Raw genomic sequence first — 23,958 nt, forward strand, 5'->3', positions numbered from 1 at the left:
AGGTTGGAAACTATGATTTAGAAAATATTATAATGTAAAAATTCCAGGAGATGGCATTGTTATGGTCATCTTACCATTATTAACTATAGCAATACTATGTTTTGTACACACCTACAAATCATGATTTTTTTTCTTTTGAAACAGGCTGTCACCCAGGCTAGAGTACAGTGGCATCATCATAGCTCACTGCAACCTCAAATTCCTGGGCTCAAGTAAGAAGCTGGGACTACAGGCGGGTGCCATCATGCCCAGTTAATTTTTTTTTGTAGACACACGGTTGGCTATGTTGTCCAGGCTGGTCTTGAAGTCCTGGAGTCAAGTGATCTTCCTGCCTTGGCCTCCCAAAGTGCTAGAATTACAGGTGTGAACCACTGTGCCTGGCCAATTTTTAAATACCTTTTTTAGAACACAAATACTTCATTTTATATGATTAGGAATAAACATGATCCATATAAATGAATTTTTTATTCACACCTTAAAGCAATGACAGTTTAAAAAAATTAAACCATTTTTTGATAGAGGTGGTCCCAAAACACCTTGATTTATTGCTTGGTAAAATTCGACCCCCTGGTCCTGACCCCCAAGCTTTTTGGGAAAGATTCCAGGGTCAATAATATGAACATCAAATATAATAATCTATTGTAACAAAGTATCAACCTTAGGAATTTCTGAAGTGTAACAAATGTTTATTTTACAGTTGCTACTTCTGTAGCCACAGATCTTTCCTTACTACTTCATATTATTTTACATTCTAGAAGTGCTAGGCCTCTGGTGCTTCTGTTTTCCTAAGCCTGTTTTTTAAAAATCAATATGTGTAATTTTCTACATTATTCTCATTCAAAGGTACCCCACACTTTTTCTGCAGCTTAAAGTAAGTTTTTCTTTTCCTTCAGGGGAAAGGAAGAGAGGTTTGCTAATTTGTAGGCTTGCGCTTCAGAGGTGCTAGATATTTCCTGATGAATGAGTTTGCTAAAGCAAAACATACCAAAATGTGGCCATGTTATCATATTGAGAACAGCTGTTAACTGTTCCAGGTTGAGAGCAGAAAGGATAATACAATAATTTGCCAACAGTCAACAGACACTTGCTATTTTATGGACATAAATAAAATATTTTATCTACTTTACAAAGTAATATTAACTAAAAGTATCTCTAAAACCTATGAAATTATTTGCAACAAAAATTTTACTAATAAAAATTTCTTAATATTGCTCTTAGCAAAAATTGCACATTTGTTACAGAGTACCTGATACTTGTTAAAATATCAAGTACTACAGGGCAAGTTGCTATGAAACAAAACACACAGCTGGGAAGCATTTTATTTTTTTCTACTTCATATAACATTCTTCAGGACCACAATATTTTAAAGGTCTCTTTCTCGCAACTTTTCTGATTTAGGAGTACCACTTGAAAATATTTACTGATGCTATAAATATTACTGTTTTTTGTACATATTAACAATTTTAATGAATGCCATATCCACTGTACCTTTTGCTCCTTTGGTCAGAAAGGTAAACAGAAACTTTAAATTAGATGTTTGGACATTCAAAAGTGGTTTTTAAAAGTATACCCAAACAAACCAAATCTACATCAGCAATTACTAAAATTAGTTTTAGTAATTATTATTAAGAATTCCTAATAAGGAAGTACTGAAGCATGCATGAGATTTTTAAAATTATAAACAATTTAAAAAACAAATTTTAAAATTCAAATGAAAAAGATTTATGGCCAAATTAAAAACAAAGTTTGAGCATCAGATTTAATATCTTAATTTTTAGGCTATTCAGAAATATATGTTGTGAATAATAAGAATTATTTCATAAATATTATGTATAAATATAAATATATATCTATAGGATCTGAGATGCTAGAGAAAACACTTTAAAGAAAAAAAAACTGTAATTTTAGATTATCAGGATGTTGTCAAATTTACCCTTCAAGTAAAATATAATTATCAATCCAGGTGCTTTTGGCACAAGTTTTTAGGTGAATATTGACACAATCTTAAAAACACAATGCTTTTATATTTTATTCACTGGAATATGAAGAATCAAACAGAACTTAGAATTCTGAACGAAAATCTCAGATAACTGCAATTGCTTAATTAAATACAAAAAATATTGTTTTAAAAAGACCTTAAACCCTTAAACCTGCCTTTACATCTGGAATATGTAAAATTTTATCAGCAATAGGTTTTCTCCAATTCCTTCAAGAAGAATTCCCAGCCTACACACAAATTTAACATTGTCTTTTTCTATCCATGTATGACTTGGATCACACCCCAGTATATAAAGACAAAAAATAAATGTATAATAAAAAGATTGGATAAATCAGGAGAGGCTTTTTGGTCTTGAATTCTTCACCCACTAACAATGAAGCAGCACTGTAGGCAGCCCAAAACACACCAAACAGCTTAAAAAAAAAAAGACAAAAAGTATCATATTAGCAAATCAATTAACTTTTTGTATATCACAGAGAAAAAATAATGTTTACAACATTTTTAAAAATCAACCACCAATTGTGGTAAAACATATTAAGAATGTTAAAAACTTAATAAGCATGTTCATCCTTGCTCTGCTACTTGACTTCTGTACGTCTGGTCTTTTCTCATCACACCTGTTTAATCATAAGAATCACCTGCGGTGCCTATTAAAAACAGACTTAGGGGACTCACTCTAGTTCTGCTGAATTAGAATTTCTAAGGGAAGGACCTAGTTATTAGTCTTTTTTTTTTTTTATTTATTTTTTATTTTTTTTAGGGACAAGGTCTCACTCTGTCGCCCAGGCTGGAGTACAGCAGCACAATCACAGCTTACTACAGTACTAAACTCTTTGGGCTCAAGCAATTCTCCCACCTCAGCCTCCTCAGTAGCTGGGACTAGAGGAGATGGCACTCACTAGATGGCACATGCCATCACCCTTGGCTGATTTTTAAAAATTCTTGTCCTTGCCTGATGATTGTGATCAGGCAACTTTTGAAAAAACTACTATTGAACCAAATTGCTGAGAGAATACTAACTGATCCTGACAAAGTTGAAAATTTTCCTTTTTATTTTTCTAAGAAGTAGGAAAATAGATTAAGTGAAAATTTACACAATATTTATTAAGTGTCACAGTATATTCCCAGGAATAGGAGTCAAATAAAAAAGATCACATTTTCATCAATATCATATTTTATGATTATACACATACCTAATTTTAAATTATTTCCACTGGAAACTTATATAGAGTGCTAATTGATGTAGTCACTGAAAGCATTTTACAGCATAAAATTAAGGAAAAACTTGAAGGGGAATCAGGGCAACTATAGTAGAAACAGACTTGGCACAGAGCAGGGTTTCTCAACCTTGCAATATTCACATTTTAGGCTGGATAATTCTTTGCTGTGGAGGGCTGTCCTGTGCATTATAGGATGTTTAGCAGCATCCCTGTCCTGTACTCACTGCACACTAGTAACATTTCCCCTTGCCCCCAAGAATGACTCCAAGACATTGCCAAATATCCCTTGTGTGGCAAAATTGACCTTAGTTGACAATCACTGGTATGGAGGTTAAAAAACTAAATCATAGGCCAGGCGTGGTGGCTCACACCTGTAATTCTAACACTCTGGGAGGCTGAGGCAGGTGGATCATTTGAGCTCAGGAGTTCGAGACCAGCCTGAGCAAGAGCGAGACCCCATCTCTACTAAAAATAGAAAGAAATTATATGAACAACTAAAAATATACATACAGAAAAAATTAGCCAGGCATGGTGGCACATGCCTGTAGTCCCAGCTACTCGGGAGGCTGAGGCAGAAGGATTGCTTGAGTCCAGGAATTGGAGGTTGCTGTGAGCTAGGCTGATAGGCTGACGCCACGGCACTCTAGCCCGGGCAACAGAGCCAGACTCTGTCTCAAAAAAAAAAAAAAACCCCAAAACCCCACAAAAAACTAAATCATGCCTGTAGTCCGAGCTACTCAGGACACTGAGGCAAGAGGATCACTTGAGCCTAGGAGTTTGAGGTTGCAGTGAGCTATGATGACACCACTGCACTATAGCCCAGGCAGCAGAGCAAGACCCTGTCTCCAAAAAAAAAAAAAAAAAATTAGTGTCTATAGATTAAACTCAGCTCTAATGCTAGAGTTAGCTTACTAGAGTCTTGCAACATATTTCTCAAAAAACATTGGACTGAAATAAGAAACATTACAATAACTTACTACCCACAGAAGATTTAGTGATTAGGAAAAAAATTTGGCAAAGAAAAATCTGAAGTTTAGAAACAATTTTATCCTAAATTTTTTATGTTATAAAAGAGATTTTTCCATATGGATTTTCCATCCATATGCTGCATAAAGAATATTAAGAATATTAACATCCAATTTTCAGTTGAACTAGATGGCTGAAAATGACCAGAGGACAACAATTTTGGCCATTTTGGGAGTAGTCTCAGAAATATTAAAGCAAGCTTAACCCAAGTAAAACTACACACAGCAGGAAGTGATCCTAAATGAGTGGTTATGTACGTTACCAAGCCTAGAATAATTAAATGCCAGCATGCTCCACTTACAGCTGATCCACTATTAGACTTTTAAACTAAGTTCTAGTAATGTCGATTTTTTAAAAAACAGATTTTAGGATTAGGATGTAGAGGAAAGCAAGGTCTTCTTAGTCTCTAAAGCTTCCAAACGGTTCCAACTACAAAGATGATCTCAAAATATTCTTTTATAGTATTTGTAATAACAGCTACCACTTGGGTGCCTGCTCTGTGCCAAGCATTGTATTAGGCATTATATATACTTTAAAATCTTCCTAACAAACCCTAAAATGTAGTTGTTAAGATTATCATTGTAAAGAACAAACTGAGGGTAAGAAAAGTTAAGATACCTCTGGAAGACCAGACAACAAGTGGCAGAATCAGAGTTTGAATTCAGCACTGATTGGTTCCAAAAAACCACACTCTTTCAATACCCAGTGTTTATATATCAGTATTAGCTTATAGTTACCAGATTCTAAAAGGAATCATTATTTCTTTTATATTGAAATTAGCAATGAACGTTAAGTAAGTCAAATCTCATAAAAATTAAGTGGCTCTGGCTACTTAAAAACAAGTACTTTAGTGTGGAGGCTACACAATAGCAGTTCTATTTTCCATAAAGAAAAAAAATTACAACCATTATGTAATATGCACACATGTGCTAAAGCCGTCATTTCCCAAAGTTGTTCAACATTAATAAATATAAAAATTTAAGTTATATTACTATTATTATTATCAGCAAATGTTTAAAATATGTTCATATGTTATTTAAGTTAACATAAATATCATAAAGTAGTCCTGATCTCTGCATCACAGAAAATCCAATTTATTAGAACCATGTCTGTCATATCTGAGAAGAAAGTCATTATTCAAATAGCAGTAACAGTTATTAAATCAATGTCCAGTGGAATTTTAAATAAATACCCCCCTTAAAATCTAAGTCAGATGAACTCATAAATACAGAGAAGAAAAATTCAACATTAAAAAATTCTGACTGCAATATCCTGAAATCTGATTTGTTTTATTTTTCCTCATAGACATACTTTATAATTTCTAGTGATTAAAAAGGAAAAAATAAAAGAAATACAATTAGTAATATCAGTAAGGAAGATCACTGTCCCAAAATACTACCAACAGTTTGATAAATAGTTTTAGATTAAAATATTCTTAGCTAGAGGACTAGTATACTTTTGCTATTGGCAAACAGTGAATTACTTTATATAATATATACTACTTAACTTACTTTTATAAGTGTAGACACCACTTCAAATGATCCAACCACCAAAAGTATAGGGGCTATTACAATGAGAGGAAGTAATGAATATCCTATAACTCCAAGAACTTGGCCATATGCAACCTGTGAATTTTGAAAATTTTAAATAAATATCATATAAATCAAATACTCATTTTCATCCCTATTGAACAGCATATACTCTATGTTGTATTTACACAAATGTGAGAATTAAGAAGAAATCATAAAGTATCATACTTACTACATTCCAGATTATCAATATAGTCTCCCATGTTCCTGGGCAGTCTCACCAACCACCATGGTTTCAATTATCATCAATCTGCTGATGTTACCCAAATCTACATTTCTAGCATTTTATCTCTCTCTTGAGCTTCAGACTTATATATCTAATTAACTTCAGTATGTTTCTACATTACATTTTGTCATTACTTCTCTTAAACTGTAGCACGATTATTTAAAGGAACCACAACCATCCTATTTGGATGAAAAATCCAAGGTCTAGAGAAGCTAGATGTGAGAAATGCAGACCAGAGGAAAGGGAGGGCAGCCAAGAGAAACTGAATAGAAAAATATTTTTTAGTGACTACCATGTGCCAAGCTCTATGATAGGGCTTCACATGTTGTGAAGATCAAATGAAATAACAACCCTATCAAGCAGGCATTATTGTCCCCATTATGAAGAAATTGATTCTTAGAAAAAACGCTTTGCTCAGGAAAGCAAATCTGGTAGGTGACAGAGTTCAAATTAAGATCTAGGTCTCTCTTTTTTTTTGAGAAAGGGTCTCACTCTGTTGCCTGGGCTAGAGAGCAGTGGTGTCACAGATCACTGTAACCTCAAACTCTTGGACTCATGCAATCCTGGCTCAGCCAGGGCACAAGCAATGGTGGTAAAACTGCTGCTGTCTTAGCACAAATCAAGGTATCACAAACTATACTAGAAGTAACTACGTTCTTTACTATCACACACTCACAGAAAAAGAAGCCAGTTTCACTTAAGAATTTCCTAAATAAAACAGTAAAAATGATTAATTTTATTAAAACCTTTGACTATATGTCTTTTTAATATTCTATGTGACAAAAATGGGAAGTCACAGAAAGCATGTGGTTATCCCAAGGAGATCACTTGTACAAATGTTTCAGTGAAGAGTTGAAGAAAATGCTTTTTCCATGGAACACCGTTTTTACTTGAAAGAAAAACTGACATACAGTCTATGGTTATTCAGGCTTGGATATGGCAAGCATGTCCTTGAAATACAGTGAGCTTGTTACTACACTGAAAACAATTGACAATATTTGTCACAAATGGTAAAATTCTAGCTTTCAAGTAAAAATTACAATTTTGAAAAACTTGTATCTCCCACTGTAAGTTTGACAGTTTTCCAACACAGACTTTTCTAATAAGACAAGAGGTGATATTAATGAATGTGATTTTCCGATATTATATAATAAAATATGTCAACATTTGGAATATCTGCAAAACAGTGAACTATGTTTTCTAAATGACCAATGCATAATGTTACAAAACCATACCATGGGTAAAAAAAAGATCCATTCAAAGTGAATTTTAATTAAACAGTATGAAAAGTTCATTGATATGGTTTGAGATTCCTCATTGCAACAAACCTTTAAGAAACTACTAATTGTTGAGTTTTGGTGTAGTATCAGAGAAGAATATTAACAATCATCTTAAAAGGCTATTAAAATACTCTCCCAGGCCGGGCGTGGTAGCTCATGCCTGTAATCCTAGCACTCTGGGAGGCCCAGGTGGGCGGATCGTTTGAGCTCAGGAGTTTGAAACCAGCCTGAGCAAGAGTGAGACCCGTCTCTACTAAAAAATAGAAGGAAATTAGCTGGACAACTAAAAATATATAGAAAAAATTAGCCGGGCATGGTGGCGCATGCCTGTAGTCCCAGCTACTCCGGAGGCTGAGGCAGAAGGATTGCTTGAGCCCAGGAGTTTGAGGTTGCTGTGAGCTAGGCTGACGCCATGACACTCTAGCCAAGGTGACAGAAGAGAGACTCTGCCTCAAAAAAAAAAAAAAAAAAAGTGGTATAAAATACTCTCCCTTTCCAATTATATATCTGTGAGGCCTTATTTTCCTCATATACTTTAAGCAGAACAACATATCATTACACACTGAATGAAAAGTAGATTTTAGAATCTAGCTTCCATTAAGCCAGACATTAAAGCTACTTGAAAAATGTAAAACAATGCTATTCTTCTCACAAACTTTTTTGCTTGGGAAAATACAGTTATTTTTCTTTAAAGTGTATTGTTTATGTGAAAATGTAGTTGGTTTATTGTAAGTTTTAAATCAATATACATTTTACATTATTTTAATTTCTAACATGATAAATACTGACAAATATAACCTACATAAACAAACATAAAAACCCGAGATCAAAAAGTTTGAGAACTGCTCTAACAGAGAATAAATTGTATGCTTCCCTAAAAATCTATAAATTACTTGATAAGTGGAATGGGATCTTTTCTTTCCTCTTCATTTCTTGTAACATTTATTGAGTAAGCACAATACTAATATGTTGATCATCTTAAGAGAACTAGCATAATTTAAAAGCAATTCTGGGACAAGAAACAGTTATAATGAGTATAGCTAATGATGATATTTGCAGTATCAAAATTAAGTGTACCATAAAAAATGAAGAGTATTTTCAAAATTAACTACTTACTTCTCCACCAAGAACTCTGGCCAATAAGAAAATTGTTAGTGAACCAAATATCCAAATGGTTATAATCCATGAGACCACCTTAAGGGGGGAAAAAATCATATAATTAATATTTTTGTACCAGATAAACAGATAATTTTCCAGGAACTCAACTCTCTGCCATAAAAGACAGTTTGGCATGATCAATTTCAGGTCATAGAGAGGCTGTATGGGTTCTCAGATATCTTTCCCAAACTTAATAAGAACACAATGTGAAATACAATTTTATAATACATCCACAATTGCCTAAAGAAACCTCAGTATTTCAAGATCTGTAATAAAAGATTATTGCAAAAAAAGGAACAAAGTGTTTACTACCAAGCCCTTGGTTTACAGCATCCTGCAAGGAAAATTTATTCCTGACATAAGTTACCAACCCTCTCTGGAAGTCTTTAAAAATTGTATTAATATTTATCCATGTAATAGAATATAGAAGAATTTCAGATAATTTTAACTCCTCAGACTTAGTGTAATGATACGTGCATATATTAAGAAGTTTGTCCGCTGGGAAGTCTAGAAATAATACCTCAGTAGCAACATAAGCACACTTATTGACCAGAAACTGGTTTCTAAATATCATTCCCTAATAAACAGAATTAGGACTTCTCAGAGAAATGGCTGATACCAGGGCTGGGGCAGGCAAAATACAAGATTAGCCTGCAACAAAGGAAGTGCTCAAAAAAAAAGATGACATACAATGGAGACTCACAAGCGTGAGGGGATGGGAAGAGGGTGGATGATAAGAAATCACTTAATGTCTATAATGTACATTATTCAGTAGGTGGATATCCTAAAAGCCCTAATAAAACCACTACACAATCTATGCATGTAACAAAATTGCACGTGTGCCCCATAAATTTGTACAAATAAAAAAAATGATTCTTCATGCCATAAAAAGAAAAAAGAGGACAGGATATGTTGAAAGGACACAGAGGCAACTTACAGGAGTTCCCAATGGCTAAGGCTGGAAAAATTTGAGTAATAAAATAAATGATGATAGGATTGGATTATAACTCAGAGAGTAAAATGAATGAGGGAAATAGAAAAATCACCATTCAGTAAATATTGTAGTAATAATTACCGCATGCAAGATCCATCAATGAATGCTAAAATTAGGAAGCTAAAGTTAGATGAGAAACAGGATATTGGCACAGTTGCAAAGTATTTCCACAAGATACTTATTAATTAGAAAGGGAATAATAGCAACTTTACAGTGGAGGAACTGGACAGAAAACACCCCATCACCTAACCAAGTGATCACGGTCAACATCATTAGTAATAAGACATATCAGTGCCATGTACTTTCTGCTAATATTCAGAGAAGGGTACAGCGTCACTTCTTTGATATTCTTGCGAAAAATGCGTAACTCCAACCCAATCATGAGAAAAAATCAAGCAAATCCAAATTGAGCAACATTCAATGAGGGCATAGTAACTTTCTGGTTTTAGCCTTAGAACCCTTTGTTCAAATGAAAGATTATACAAAATAGATAAAACTAGAGATGTTCTAGATGAAGGATACATAGTAGGTAGGATACCAGAACCTCCATTCAACTTCTTCAATAGTCCTTATAACATGTCAACAAAATATCTGATATCAATTACTAATCTAGGGCAAATATAAATAGGACTAATATAATATGTCAAGGATCTTACAATGGGCAGATTATTCTGGATTATCTTGGTGGGCTTGAAACATAATAACAATTGCCCTTAAAAGAGGAAGACAGGGGGATTTGAGTACAGTAAAGGAGAAGGCAATGGGACCATGGAAACAGAGATTCCAGTGATGTGGCCAGGAGCCAAGGAATGCTGGCAGCTTCTAGAAGTGGAAAAGTTTGAAAGCATTAATCTTAGGTATTCCCCACTTATTTAATTATGGAACTGTTTTAGGGATGAACAAGTGAGAAATAATGGGTAAAGGCAAAGCATTTCTCAAACATAATGTAGTACTACAATTAATATTTGACTGTATTTAATTTTCAGAACTCTTAAAATATTTAGAATTTATATAAAATAAGATATACTTACCCTAAACTGTCCATATAATGATATCATGGAAAAGAAAAGAACAACAGCCAGAGGACCCCAAAAGTCAGGATTGTCTCTCACCACTTGTCTGTTAAAACCAAGTGATGGCATTGGCATCAAAACACATCGGATTTTGTAGTAAATATCCTTTAGATCGATATCCAATTCTTCCCTATAATTTTAAAATAAAAATTCTCAAAAGGCATATACTTCTGAACTAAGATGGTTGCAAAAGAATTTAAGAAAAATTTAAATAAGACAATATAAGTCAACAAAAGATCTGTATTTGAAGTACCATATTTCACTAATTCCAAGATGTACATTTTCAACAGTTCACTTTCTCCTTTTTATTTATTTTTTTTTCATGTCAGACAGGTAATGTGCCAACCTCGTAACAAGGACTGAGAGAGGCACATCTCACGCATGCGTGTGAAAATCCAATCATTATGCTTATGAACTACAAAAGGATCAAGATTTCCCTTTCTCTAAAGTCGGGATACCTCTCACAATCACTGGTGTCTTACAATTGTTAGCCTGGAGTGAAGCCAAGTGCTTCTACTACCTGCCTTTACTTTTGCCAGCCTCCTGGAGGTACCATCAATAGAAGACAACTTGAAATAAAATTTCTGGTTTGAGACTTTTTGGGACCATACTGACAACTAAGACCACAAATCAATATGAGAACTAGTGTGGGGTTTACATTCTTAGGGGAAATCCTTTCTTCCAACACTCTACCCAGCGCCAAACTGAAGCAAACTTCTTTGCTGTCTCTTCCCGTGTGGTGGGTTATTTCTCATTTACATTTGAAATAAGGAGATCACCCTTTAATGTCTCAGCTTTATGCTGTCATATGTACTTTTCATTTAAATTAATACGTAAAATAACTTCATCTTATAATCCAGTGTCTTAGATTTGATGAAATATGGTATATTAACATTAATAAACATAGGATGCTTTAGCACTTAATCTACCAATAATTAATACAAAGAATAACCTGGATCTGGGAGGCCGAGGTGGGTGGATCGTTTGAGCTCAGGAGTTCGAGACCAGCCTGAGCAAGAACGAGACCCCATCTCTACTAAAAATAGAAAGAAATTATATGGACAGCTAAAAATATATATAGAAAAAGTTAGCCGGGCATGGTGGCGCATGCCTGTAGTCCCAACTACTCGGGAGGCTGAGACAAGAGGATCCCTTGAGCTCAGGAGTTTGAGGTTGCTGTGAGCTAGGCTGACGCCACGGCACTCACTCTAGCCTGGGCAACAGAGTGAGACTCTGTCTCCAAAAAAAAAAAAAAAAACCTGGAAATGTCTCAATTTTACAAAGCTATAGGTTTTTCTTTCCAAAATTGTTAATTCCTTTACTTCCCCCACCCCAGATAATAATTATAAAATTTCAAGTACTATGAAGAAAGTGAAAGTCTCTTTATAATCCTCCTCCCAGTGGCAGCTCTAGAATTTCTATATTGGAGAGATTTTGAGGTGGTAATCTTTGTGGAAATCTTAATTGCCCTTAAATCTGAATTTCAACAGCAAGTACCCAAGAGCCCTGCTTTTTTAGATTTCGTGATTACTTGAGATGGCTGACAGGCTCAGGTAAACTCTAACAGTTTGGAGTATACTGTATTTGTGTGTATATATATATGTGTGAGATAATGGATTATCATTCTTTTAACTTTTGCCATTCAACAGGTTAAAAAATATTCTCTCATTATTATTCAGTTTTTTAAATTACTCATAATTGTAAATTGGTATAGCTTTTGACCAAGAAGTTTAAGGTTTTCCACATCTGTCTTTACATAAAAAAGAGAATATAATCATTCCATAGACTAGCTCTAAAAACCAAAGAATACATATTATTATTTTTACATACAAGAGTGGCTTGTTATCTTCAGGATCATCATCTTCAACTTCCAAAAGCCAGCCATATCCTCTTTGTCTCAGAAATGTAGTAGCTGTAGATTCTTTGATAAAATCTCCACCAAGGTTTAATTTGACATCTGGGGATGCTATTGAACCACTGAGATCTTAGGAGAAAAGAGGACAAAACTGTAACCCAAGGCAAAAATGTGTGAATCTCAACCAAAGTGAGTATCTGTTTAACTAGAATAATTATCACCGGAAGATCTCTAACTATGAACATCTGTTATGTAATCTTCAAATTTTATAGTTGACAAATATGTAAAAACCACAAAGTGGTGGAAAGAATACAAAAGGTTTCACAGCTAATTAGCCAGACTGGTACCAGAATCTAGACTTACTACAGCAACTCTTTAAAATTTAATTGAAAGACATATAGAATATATATTACATGATATCATTTTGGATTCCTTCATTATATAGATTATGAACCTCAGAACAAACTAATTCTACAAATTCTTTTTAGAGGCATTTCATATATATATATATATATATATATACACATACACATAAACTAATAGACATAATTTATTTGCTAATGGAAAACTGTAGACAAACTTTCTCTACTTTTTTGTGTATTTATTCATACATTCTTTCATCTGCATGATCAAAAATCTATGCTAAGTACTTCATATATTAATGCTTGGTTCTGGATAAATCTGACAAGAGTTCCCTATTTCAGCAAACTCTTTATATATAATTACATTATATATCTTTAGTTTCAGCAAAAATTTAATTTTAATATTTATCCATGCTAATCTTCTTTATCGTTCCAATTTTAGTATATGTGCTGCTGAAGCAAGCACAGTTTCAGCAAAAATAAATAAAGCGTTAGTTTTGTTTTTTTTTAAGGTCGGCTCTAACAAGAGGTGAAGAGATTCAGTTATTCACATTAAAAAATAAATTCCATGCATAGCCTGCACAGTAACTTAGAGGTTACAGATAATCATATTAGTACAAATGCCACCTTTTCTGACTGAAAAAATTGGGAACAGTTAAGGATTTGCTTGAGGTTACATAGGAATTTAGAAGAATAACCCACACTTATTGGACCAGACAATGTGTACTAGTAAATAAACACCAATGTTGTTAAGTCGTAGGATTGGAGAATTACTTTAGAAAAATGATTTTAGCAACATCAAATCAACACTCTAATGCAGGTCCTTCTCTAGAGTTTATTTCCAACTAACACTAAAGTTAACTTCCTTAAAAAAAAACAAAACTAATCCAAGTTTTTCATATACAACACAAAGAGCTTAACTTGCACAATACTCTGAGTCACATCCTGGTCTGGCTGTGACAACTCCTGCAATTAATTTTAACAAAAGTTTACATTCTGAAGCTAAATTCCAGCTTAGCTACTAATTCATACAGCAAATCATTTATGTCTTCTGGCCCCAATTTCCTATTCAAAGTTCTTTCCAGGTTAAATATCATATGATTCTAAAAAGTTTTTATATGAGAGCTTACTCAGCTAGAGATAAAATGTAAGTAGTTTTGAATTCACTGTCCTTCCCTACCTAAAGTTAAAAAATAATCCCAGTAGATACTGTCACAGAATCTTATAGTTAAAATATTCTCACAAAATTACTTTCTACTTCTTTGTCTTAATTTAAGTTGAGGCTGGGCGCGGTGGCTCACGCCTGTAATCCTAGCACTCTGGGAGGCCGAGGCGGGTGGATCGCTCAAGGTCAGGAGTTCGAGACCAGCCTGAGCAAGAGTGAGATCCCGTCTCTATTAAAAATAGAAAGAAATTATATGGACAACTAAAATATATATATACAAAAAATTAGCCGGGCATGGCGGCGCATGCCTGTAGTCCCAGCTACTCGGGAGGCTGAGGCAGTAAGATCGCTTAAACCCAGGAGTTTGAGGTTGCTGTGAGCTAGGCTGACGCCACGGCACTCACTCTAGCCCGGGCAACAAAGCGAGACTCTGTCTCAAAAAAAAAAAAAAAAAAAAAAAAATTTAAGTTGAAATGAAAAAGGTAGAATCTAACTAAAATTCTACTTCTAATAGGTACAAAGAATGCGTTTTCTTGATTTAACAAGATTTAGATCAGGAAGTCATTAGTACAGCAGTGACATTACAGGTTTGCAATTATGAGGATGGAAAGGACCTTAACAACTGTTTCCTGGCCTCTAGACAGGACTGCACTTAAAGTCTTTAATCTAAACCAAAAAAGGATATACAAGCATATAAATTTTAGTGCTAAGGAATGCTGCATTAAAGAACTGTCTATATATGTTTAGCAGTTTGTCATAGCATGGATGCTAGAACTTCAAAAAGGCACCCTTAGCTTACAAATTTTGTAGTACTTTCTGTTCCACGTAAGGTAGGAAAATATCAAACACACACTGCTGCTAGCAACAGCAGTTTGACACCTCCCCTAGGACCCCCAAGACACAATTAGGTGGGCATGGGATAGAGTAACAGGAAAGTCCAAAAAAATGATAGTAGTCTAACATATTAGCAAGTTAACAACTAAAGAATGATGTTGGAGAACATGGAAAAAGATACAGAAATCACTCCAAGAACATGGCTGATTTAAGTTAAACCAGAGGAAGAACCAGCTAACTTGGTTGTTAATTCTAGGATAGACATCATAGTAAAAATTAAAAATAAAAATATTCAAGAAAAAAGAATGAAGAAGAGTATCAGTAAGTTTCAAGTCTTATAGAAAGACAACTGCATAACAAAATTTAACAGTAATTTTCTCTCCCTTTCAACTCAAATGTATATATAACTGGGTGGGCGATCCTTTCTCAAATCCTCTGCTCAGCCTGAGAACTTCACTTTGAAAAAAGGAAGAACTTTGTCAGTGCAGTGTAACAGTATACTAAAGATGAGATTACTGTTCTGCCCCTAGACACATTCTAGATTTCTGTGAAAGATGAGTATCCTGCAATGAACAATGAACATTTTGTTGATACTTGCGAACTTCTTATATATGTGAAGCTTTTTCTTATTTAACAAGCAAAAAGAGAAAGGACAAATATCATCCCATTTCAGTTGAAAATAAAATCTATGTGTGCTTAAGTCTAACCCAGAATTGAGTATTTGTGCAACAAAAACAAAAACAGGCACATTTTGCAGTGAAAAGGTAAATTCCATTGCTTCATTTGAGTTATAAGAATACCATTTTTTTTTTTTTTTTGAGACAGAGTCTCACTCTGTTGCCCAGGCTAGAGTGAGTGCCGTGGCATTAGCCTAGCTCACAGCAACCTCAAACTCCTGAGCTCAAGCGATCCTCCTGTCTCAGCCTCCCGAGTAGCTGGGACTACAGGCATGTGCCACCATGCCCGGCTAATTTTTTCTATATATATTTTTAGCTGTCCATATAATTTCTTTCTATTTTTAGTAGAGATGGGGTCTCGCTCTTGCTCAGGCTGGTCTCGAACTCCTGAGCTCAAACGATCCGCCCACCTCGGCCTCCCAGAGTGCTAGGATTACAGGCGTGAGCCACCGCGCCCGGCCAAGAATACCATTTTAATGCATATATAGGCCAATGAAAAAGATCAAGAAACATGTCATGCTTTCTTCAGCAGTACCTATACTAAAACTGAAATGATAGAGATTAGCACAGCCCCTGTGCAAGAATGACACACAAATTCATGAAGTGTTACATATTCATAAAAAAATTTAAAAAATAAGAAAAAAGAAACACACATACATAATAATTTTGTAATTGCTAGATCTATACTGGAGTTTGATCATGTTACTCTATAAGAAAATGTTTTTTCGAAGCTTTGTATAAAATTGTGTCTTAGGTTATATTGTTAATCACATTGCTTTGGCTTATGGTTTTACTATTAAATATTGTCAGTAAATTTTCATACTGTAAATAAAATTAATTAAAATCAGTTAAACTAAGTTTCCTGAGCCTATCATCAGAAAAATTGAATCCCATTTTGGCATAATTACTGAACAGAAATTTCTTTTGTATACCTTATGAGTCTTTTAATTTTTTATTTTGAAAAATTATAAATTCACAGGAAGTTGCAAAAATAGTACAGAGAGGTCATATGTACCCTTCATCCAGTTTCCCCCAATGGTACAATATCATATAACTATCCAATCTAGGTCATTGACATTGGTACAATGCACAGAACTTATTCAGATTTCACCAGTTTTACGTGCACTTATTTGTGTGTGTGTGTAGTTCTACACAATTTTATCACATTTGTAGATTTGCGTAATACCTTATGAGGTTTAAAATTTATAAAAAGAAAGAAATAGATTAATTTCTAAAAAAAGGTAAACTTGCTTAACTACCTGCCCCGCCCATGGACATCACTTTTAAAAAGTAAGAAACTTTTATTTATTTTTTTTTTTATTTTTATTTTTTTTTGTTGAGACAGAGTCTCACTTTGTTGCCCAGGCTAGAGTGAGTGCCGTGGCGTCAGCTTTAGCTCACAGCAACCTCAGACTCCTGGGCTTAAGCGATCCTACTGCCTCAGCCTCCCGAGTAGCTGGGACTACAGGCATGCGCCACTATGCCCGGCTAATTTTTTCTATATAGATTTTTAGTTGTCTATATAATTTCTTTCTATTTTTAGTAGAGACGGGGTCTCGCTCTTGCTCAGGCTGGTCTCGAACTCCTGACCTCGAGCGATCCACCCGCCTCGGCCTCCCAGAGTGCTAGGATTACAGGCATGAGCCACCGCGCCCGGCCAGTAAGAAACTTTTAAAAAGCAAAAACTAAAGATTCCTCTGTCTATACTACTAACTTGTGTTAAAAATGACATCCTTTCTGGGGAGGGGGAATTTTATACAAAAAGTAGGCTAAATGTTTGGCCACAATAACAAAGTAACAGAAAATTATTATTTGCTCAAAAGCATTGACAATAATTATTGGATTGTCATGTCTACAACTTACTGATCACACTAACATATTGTGAGCTGTAGATATTGTCATTTTTATACAGGGGTAAGAAGACTCCAGAAGGCTAAGCTTGAAATGCAATATATTGAGCCCAGTCCTCTTCACTAGACTTATATAACCAATTGTCAACTTAACATTTCCTTGTATCTATCTCAAAGGCATCTAAAATTCAATATTCCAAATATCTCAGGTCTTCCTCCACTTTACTTCAGTGGGTGATACCACTGTCTATCCAGCATTGTAAGCTAGATAGAAGCTTCATTATCCTTGGCAGTTTGCTTTATTTGTATGCTTCTTCCTCTATCCCACCCACCAGTAAATTCTGTCAGTTTTATCTCTAAATATTTTTTGGAACCTATCCACTTCCCATTTCTACCACTAGCACCAAGCTAGTGCAAACTATCAACTCCTTCCCTCTATTCATTCTTGGCTCCTTCCAATCTATTCTCTTCACTGTATCCAGAACACTCTTTTTAAGATGCAAATCTTTCACTCTTCTGTTTAAAATCCTTCAGTGGCCTCTGACTGCTTTTTTGGCTCAAGTACAATAATCTCTACACAATCTATTTCTCCAGGCCCATTTTTTGCCTCCTTTCCCATCTGGACCCTATACTCTACACTAAGCCTCTCAGTGCTTTGAATGAATCTTTTCAATGGAATGGATCCCTTTTGCCTCAGGTACTTTGTATGAGGTCTAACTTAAGATAATTAAATACCACTCATTCTTCCATTTTCAGACATACTTGCTTAAGGAAATTTTCCTTGATCTCACAGACTAGACTAGGTAGGTTCCTTTCACAATTCCCTCCACTTTTCCTTAACAATATTTATCACGGTTTATAATTCTGTATTTGTGTGATTATTTGATTAATGTCTATAAACTCTATGCAGGGAGAGACTATGTGGGTTTTTTAAAAATTAATTTTTACACACATCCCCAATAATTGTAATAGTGCCTGATCCATAGTAGGCAATCAATAAACGTGTGCGCTGGTTGAATGAAGTAATTAATGGAGCAAACAGCTCCTTAGACCTTAAATTAAGAAGTGACATTAAAGGCTTTTAATAAAGCAGATAGACAAAATCACATTTTTATTTTGGAAACAATCTCAGCTGCACTATGGAGGACTGATTTAAGAAGGGAGAGCTTGGAGCAGAGTATTTGGTCAGGAAGCTATAATAGAATATAAATAAAAAATGATGAGGTGGAAGACAAAGGCAGTATCAGTGGAAAGAGAAAAATAGATGAATTATAAATATATACTCATATATGTATTCTGGAGCTATTGTGAAGTAGTTTTATGACCAATAGAATATGAGAAATAACTTTATGACCAACTGAATATGAGACTAGAGACAAGTTTCTGGCATTTGGCAAGAGGATCTATATCACAAACATTAAATTATTTCCATTTTATTATCTTCCTCAATTACAATAAATGTAAATGCACTTGAATCATTCTGAAATCATCCCCCCGCCCTTCCCAGTCCGTGGAAAAATTGTCTTCCATGAAAATGGTCCCTCGTGCCAAAAACGTTGGGGGCTGCCATTAAAGCATACTCTGCTATAGGTACATGACAATGAGTATTGCCAACTGACCACAGGTGCCATAGGAATAAAGAAAGTTAATCAGAGAGGTGGTTAGGAAGGCTATGTAGAGTTAGAACCTGAACTTGTTCATGAGAGATGGCTGGAGAGGCAGAAAAGGTTTAAGAAATCACCCCAAAGAAAAGGCATGGAAGCCCAAGGCCTGAAAAGGCATGGAGTTCAACTCCAAAAGTTGTAGAGTTGGGGACAAATTATTAAGAGCATAAACATCAGGCAAAAAAACCCCTATCTTTATTTTGTAGGCCAAGTCTTTCTTTATGCATGTGCTATAGTATCTGGATCCCATGAGACACTCTCCATAAAAGGCTTTTGATGCTAAATTTGGAAAACTCTGCATACTACAATTCCCACTTGGAGTTTCAGAATATTGGCATATTAAAGGATCTAAGACTTCTACATTAAGGACACTGGTTTAACTGCCTGACATTATTTACCGAACTTATGTTATCATGGAACCATTTCCATTTTGGGAAACATTGCTGAAGACACTTTGTAGATGATAGGAAGCAAGTGCAGATCCAGCAGAGTGGTAGAGACTACTCAATGCTGAGCAAATAGTAAATAACAGGGATAGTTTAGCTGTGAAAATAAGGAAAGGGGGAAGTAGCAGATTTAATTAAAGATTCTGTCAATTAGGAGGGTATTAATGAATAATTGTAGAGATGGAAGAAACAGAGGAGAAATAAAATGTCAGAGAAAAAACAGAGAAAATAAAGATCTCAAAAAAGGTGGAGAGAGATGAGAATAAAAGCACTAGTAGAGACTTATGCTAGGAAAAACATCTTCCCTTCAAGATTTGGAAGAAAGATGGGTATTTCAGTACAAATATAAAGACATTTAGAGGGCCAGGAGTAGTGGCTCACACCTGTAATCCTAACACTTTAGAGGCCGAGGCAGGAGGACTGCTTGAGGCCAGGAGTTTGAAACCAGCCTGAGCAATATAGCAAGACCCCATCTCTAAAAAAAATTTTAAAAATTAGCCATGCATGGTGGCACACGCCTGTAGTCCTAGCTACTCGGAAGGCTGAGGTGGGAAGATCGTTTGAGCCCAGGAGTTGGAAGCTGCAGTGAGCTAAGATCATACAGCTTGCATTCCAGCCTGGAAGCAGAGTGAGAGAAAAAAATATTTAGAGGTAGAAAAATATTAGGATGGGAAAGTGGCTTAATGGTTTATCAGGTGGCTTTGATCATCTTTCTTGCTTAGTTTTTCCTCTTCATGCCATTTCCAAATACTTATTGAATTTCTGTTGAATTAGTGTTGCCTTCAGTTCTAGCAGCACAGCACCTTTATCTTAATCAAATGTCCATCAATACATGATTGGATTAGTAAGCTGTGGTATATGTATACCATGGAATATTACTCAGCTATAAGAAATAATGAAGATACGACATCTCTATGGTTCTCCTGGAGAGAGTTGGAACCCATTATATTAAGTGAAGTATCCCAAGAATGGAAAAACAAGCATCACATGTACTCACCAGAAAATGGGTTTCCCTGATCATCACCTAAATACACATCTGGGAACGACACCAATCGGATATCAGACTGAGGAGGGGGGTGGGGGAGGGGATGGGTGTATGCCTACACAATGAGTGCATTGCGCACCCTTTGAGGAATGGTAACGCTTGAAGGTGCTGACTCGGGAAGGGGGGGTGGGGAAGGGAGGGATATATACCTACATGATGGGTGCAACGCGCACTATCTGGGGAACAGACACGCCTGGAGCTTTGACTTGCGGGGAAGGCGGTACATGGGCAATGTATGTAACCTGCAATTCTGTATCCCCCATAACAATAAGATGAAATAAAAAAAAAAAAAAGAATGAACTAAGAATTTTTCATACAATTTTAAAATATTAGAATGTGATCAAGTGTGAAAAATCACTATCACAGATTCATAAAACTAGTTTAAATTTTCTTATAATGTATATCATGTATTTCTTAAGTCTTTCATCTTTTGAGTTTTTTGATACTAGCATATTATAAAGCAAACCAAAAAAAAAAAAGTATCATATAGTCATTCATTCAACAAACACTTATTGAGTTCCTGTCATGTGCCAGGCTTCATGATAGGCAGTGGGTATATCGATATGCAGTGAATCACAGCTTCTAACCCCAAGGAGCTCACAGTCTAAATCAGTATTGTTTTAGGTCTGTGAAGATTAAGAAGTATAAGACATAGAAACTGCTTGCACTCTGCCAATTATTGTACTTGTATAGTTCTTATATGAATGAATGCTCTTCACCCTTTCTAGTCTAAAGAACTCCTACCTGTCCTTCAAAATGCACCTGAGCTCTCTCTGAAGACTTCCTTGATCACTTCCTGCACAGTTAACCACTCCCTCCTTTGTACCATACTCTTTATTGCCTTTATTATGTACACTAAAATTATTTCTTTCTTATTAGACCATTTTTTGGTGGCAGGGACTTTCTCATAAGCAGTCCCTTGCACATGGAGGTAGGTACTGTCTCCAACCTAAATATACAATGCATTATATGTCCTTAAAAGTTCAGTAAAATATCAACTCCATTAAATTTTCCCTGATCTTCTAAATAGAAATAACTTCCTCCTCTTCTGATCTTCTATAACATTCTGAACCAGTGCTTCTTAAACTTTAATGTGCATATGAATCACTGTGGGATCTTGTTAAAATGCAAATTATGATTAAGGTATAATCTGTATTACTAAGTGCCAGGTAATGCCAATGCTGCTGGTCTATGAACATATATTAGGCACAGAATTAGTTATCGGTCTCATACAGAGGAAAGGCAAAACACTTCCTTAAAGATTTCTTTTTAGTAGAGATGGGGTCTCGCTCTTGTTCAGGCTGGGCTCAAATGATCCTCCCACCTCAGCCTCCCAAGTAGCTGGGACTACAGGTCCATGCCACCATGCCTGGCTCTTAACTAGCTCTTAATTCCAGATCCACCATGTGGAAGTTACTAAACCTTTCTAAGCCTCAATTTCTTTCTAAAATATAGGAATTATAAAGCTCTTTAGGATTCTTATAAAGATCAAAGGAGTAGTATGCTTAAAATATTCTGTAAATTTAAACTATACAACGTTATATACGTGAGGGCATTATTATATATATATATATCTTTTGATACATAGGAGATCTATATGCCCTTTGAGGAAATACGGAGAAGTTGGAATAAACCTTGTGGATTTTACTTATTCCAGGTTTCATAGTTATATTATTCTGTCAGATTTCTTAGGCGCATTTAAGAAAGGTAATTCCTGGGGGAAGGGAGAATATGAAAAAATATATATACATAGATATATGAGTTTGAACAAACATCAGGTTCAGATATTCAACGGGGACATTTTTTAAGTTTGAGAAATTAAAGTTCATATTCCTCCCTAAGAACTACGCTATTAAATGTAAATGAAACAAATCAAAATATTTTGGGTTGCTATATTTCAGTTTTAAAAAATTTATCAGCTATGCTCTTTGACAAAAAATTTATTTTACCTTTTAAATTATTACCAGTACTATTTTTTTTAAAACAATGCCACTCAAACAGCAAAACAATGAAAACAACAAAAAGGGAAAACAATCTATATTAACTGATGCACTATCAAATCACATTTCTGAGGAAAATTTAGGTTCTCTCTAGGCTGAAATTTCTATAGTTAAACATAATTTATTTTTTCATATTGGGCAAAAACTCTTGTCACTGGAAAGTAACTGATGTACAAAGTCTAATAAAAGTAAAATTTGAAAATGACTAGTAGAAGAAGATTCAGGTTAGAAGGAGTTGGGTGAGGAATAGAGAGGAGGAAAACATTTTCCTGTGCTGTAGAAAAATCTCTCCAATACAACTGCTTCCTCAAAACAGTACAAGGGAATCTGCACAGGATTACCAGAAATTTCCAATGTACCTGGATCCACTTCTTTGAATAATGAGGTCAAACATGGGAGGTAAACTGGGACCCAGGCAAGATACCACATTCAATAAACACCACTTGGTTTGTATTTGCAGTGTCCAATATGATCCCAGAAAAAAAAAGTTACCTATTGATAAATAACAGAGGAACACAGCTGTCCTTTCTTGTTCTCATTCTCTGATACCTTTCCTGGCCAATCTGCCCTTTTTCTGTGTAACAGCAAGTAATTCCAGAAATAAAACTTTAAGGTTCCGTGGGCCCACTGGAATAAGCCACCCAGAAAAACCAGTCACCAGACGCTGTGGGGAAAGCCAGGCGCCGACCGAGTAACTGGATGCTTTTAAAAACAGCTCCCTGCACCCCTCCCTCGGCCACTCGGGGCCTCTCGGAAGGCCCGACAGGCGCAGAGGACTGGAGTCACCAGTCAGCTTCCAGCCCGTCCCCACCCAGCCACAACTCTCATCACCCGAAAGACTCCACCGAATCGAACCCCGGCGTCCTCCAGGGTGACCCGCCTTCCTGGGGCTCAGCCTCACCTTCCGCATCTGCTGAGGAGACAAAGGTGAAGTCCCCGTTAGTGGGGGCATACGCCGGGGGCGGGCCCGGCGGCTGCATCTCGCGGCCCCTCCGAGCCGGCAGCGGTGGAAGAGGCTGCGGCTGGGCCCAGGCCCCAAGGCGACAGCGACGCCGACTCGCACACTCGCCCTACGGTGCGGCCTGCGAGCCGCGAGCTGCACGTTGCGGGCGATGCAAAGGACTAGCGCAGGGGGCCGCGGGGCTGCCCCAGAAACTGACCCACCAAAGTCTTCTCGGCGGTGACCACCTAGGGACCAGGACGCCGGCGCCCTGACAGGACCATAACAGTGACAGCGGCGCTCGGATTGGCTCTTTGTAATGTGCACTCCCATTGGCTCCCGAAGAAAGGTTCTGATTGGGTCTTCCTGTTGTTGATTCCGGAAGTTTACCCAGGACAGGAAGTTCGCTTGCACTATGTTGAACCTTGTGGCATCCTCTTCCTTGCGTGTTTTTTTTCCAAGTCCTGTCTCTTCTGGCTTTTCTTTACCTATGTCCTTCGTTTTTATTAACTGTGTGGGTTAAATAATTTTAGAACAAGGTAGATTTCTAGAGGT

At 35.9% G+C, this 23,958-nt stretch overlaps 1 protein-coding gene, 1 non-coding gene and 1 pseudogene across 2 annotated transcripts; 1 reads left to right on the forward strand and 2 right to left on the reverse strand.

Annotated features, from left to right (window-relative positions):
* Positions 1-1,918: 1,918 nt before the first annotated feature.
* Positions 1,919-23,697, reverse strand: YIPF4 (Yip1 domain family member 4). The gene is made up of 6 exons (XM_069494519.1): positions 23,365-23,697; positions 12,396-12,549; positions 10,524-10,695; positions 8,457-8,534; positions 5,757-5,870; positions 1,919-2,412 (listed from the first exon to the last, which is right to left on the reverse strand). The coding sequence occupies exons 1-6, from the start codon at positions 23,441-23,443 to the stop codon at positions 2,275-2,277; spliced, it is 735 nt and encodes a 244-aa protein (XP_069350620.1). The 5' UTR covers positions 23,444-23,697; the 3' UTR covers positions 1,919-2,274.
* On the reverse strand, positions 10,889-10,992 carry LOC138400465 (small nucleolar RNA U13). The gene has a single exon (XR_011236343.1). It is a non-coding gene; the product is annotated as a small nucleolar RNA U13 (small nucleolar RNA).
* LOC138400405 (U6 spliceosomal RNA) lies at positions 15,977-16,076 on the forward strand (annotated as a pseudogene).
* Positions 23,698-23,958: the final 261 nt, after the last annotated feature.

The sequence above is a fragment of the Eulemur rufifrons genome, chromosome 19 (genome assembly GCF_041146395.1).
Source record: "Eulemur rufifrons isolate Redbay chromosome 19, OSU_ERuf_1, whole genome shotgun sequence".
Taxonomy (NCBI): domain Eukaryota; kingdom Metazoa; phylum Chordata; class Mammalia; order Primates; family Lemuridae; genus Eulemur; species Eulemur rufifrons.

What these genes read in the sequence shown, in the direction of transcription:
- YIPF4 (XM_069494519.1), bottom strand. Translation starts at nt 23,443, where the DNA reads ATGCAGCCGCCGGGCCCGCCCCCGGCGTATGCCCCCACTAACGGGGAC. An exon ending in GAAGATAACAAGCCACTCTT is followed by an intron (nt 10,696 to 12,395) that starts GTATGTAAAAAT and finishes TTAAAATTATAG; the next exon opens with GGAAGAATTGGATATCGATC. An exon ending in TGGTGTCTACACTTATAAAA is followed by an intron (nt 2,413 to 5,756) that starts GTAAGTTAAGTA and finishes TTTTTTTTTAAG; the next exon opens with CTGTTTGGTGTGTTTTGGGC.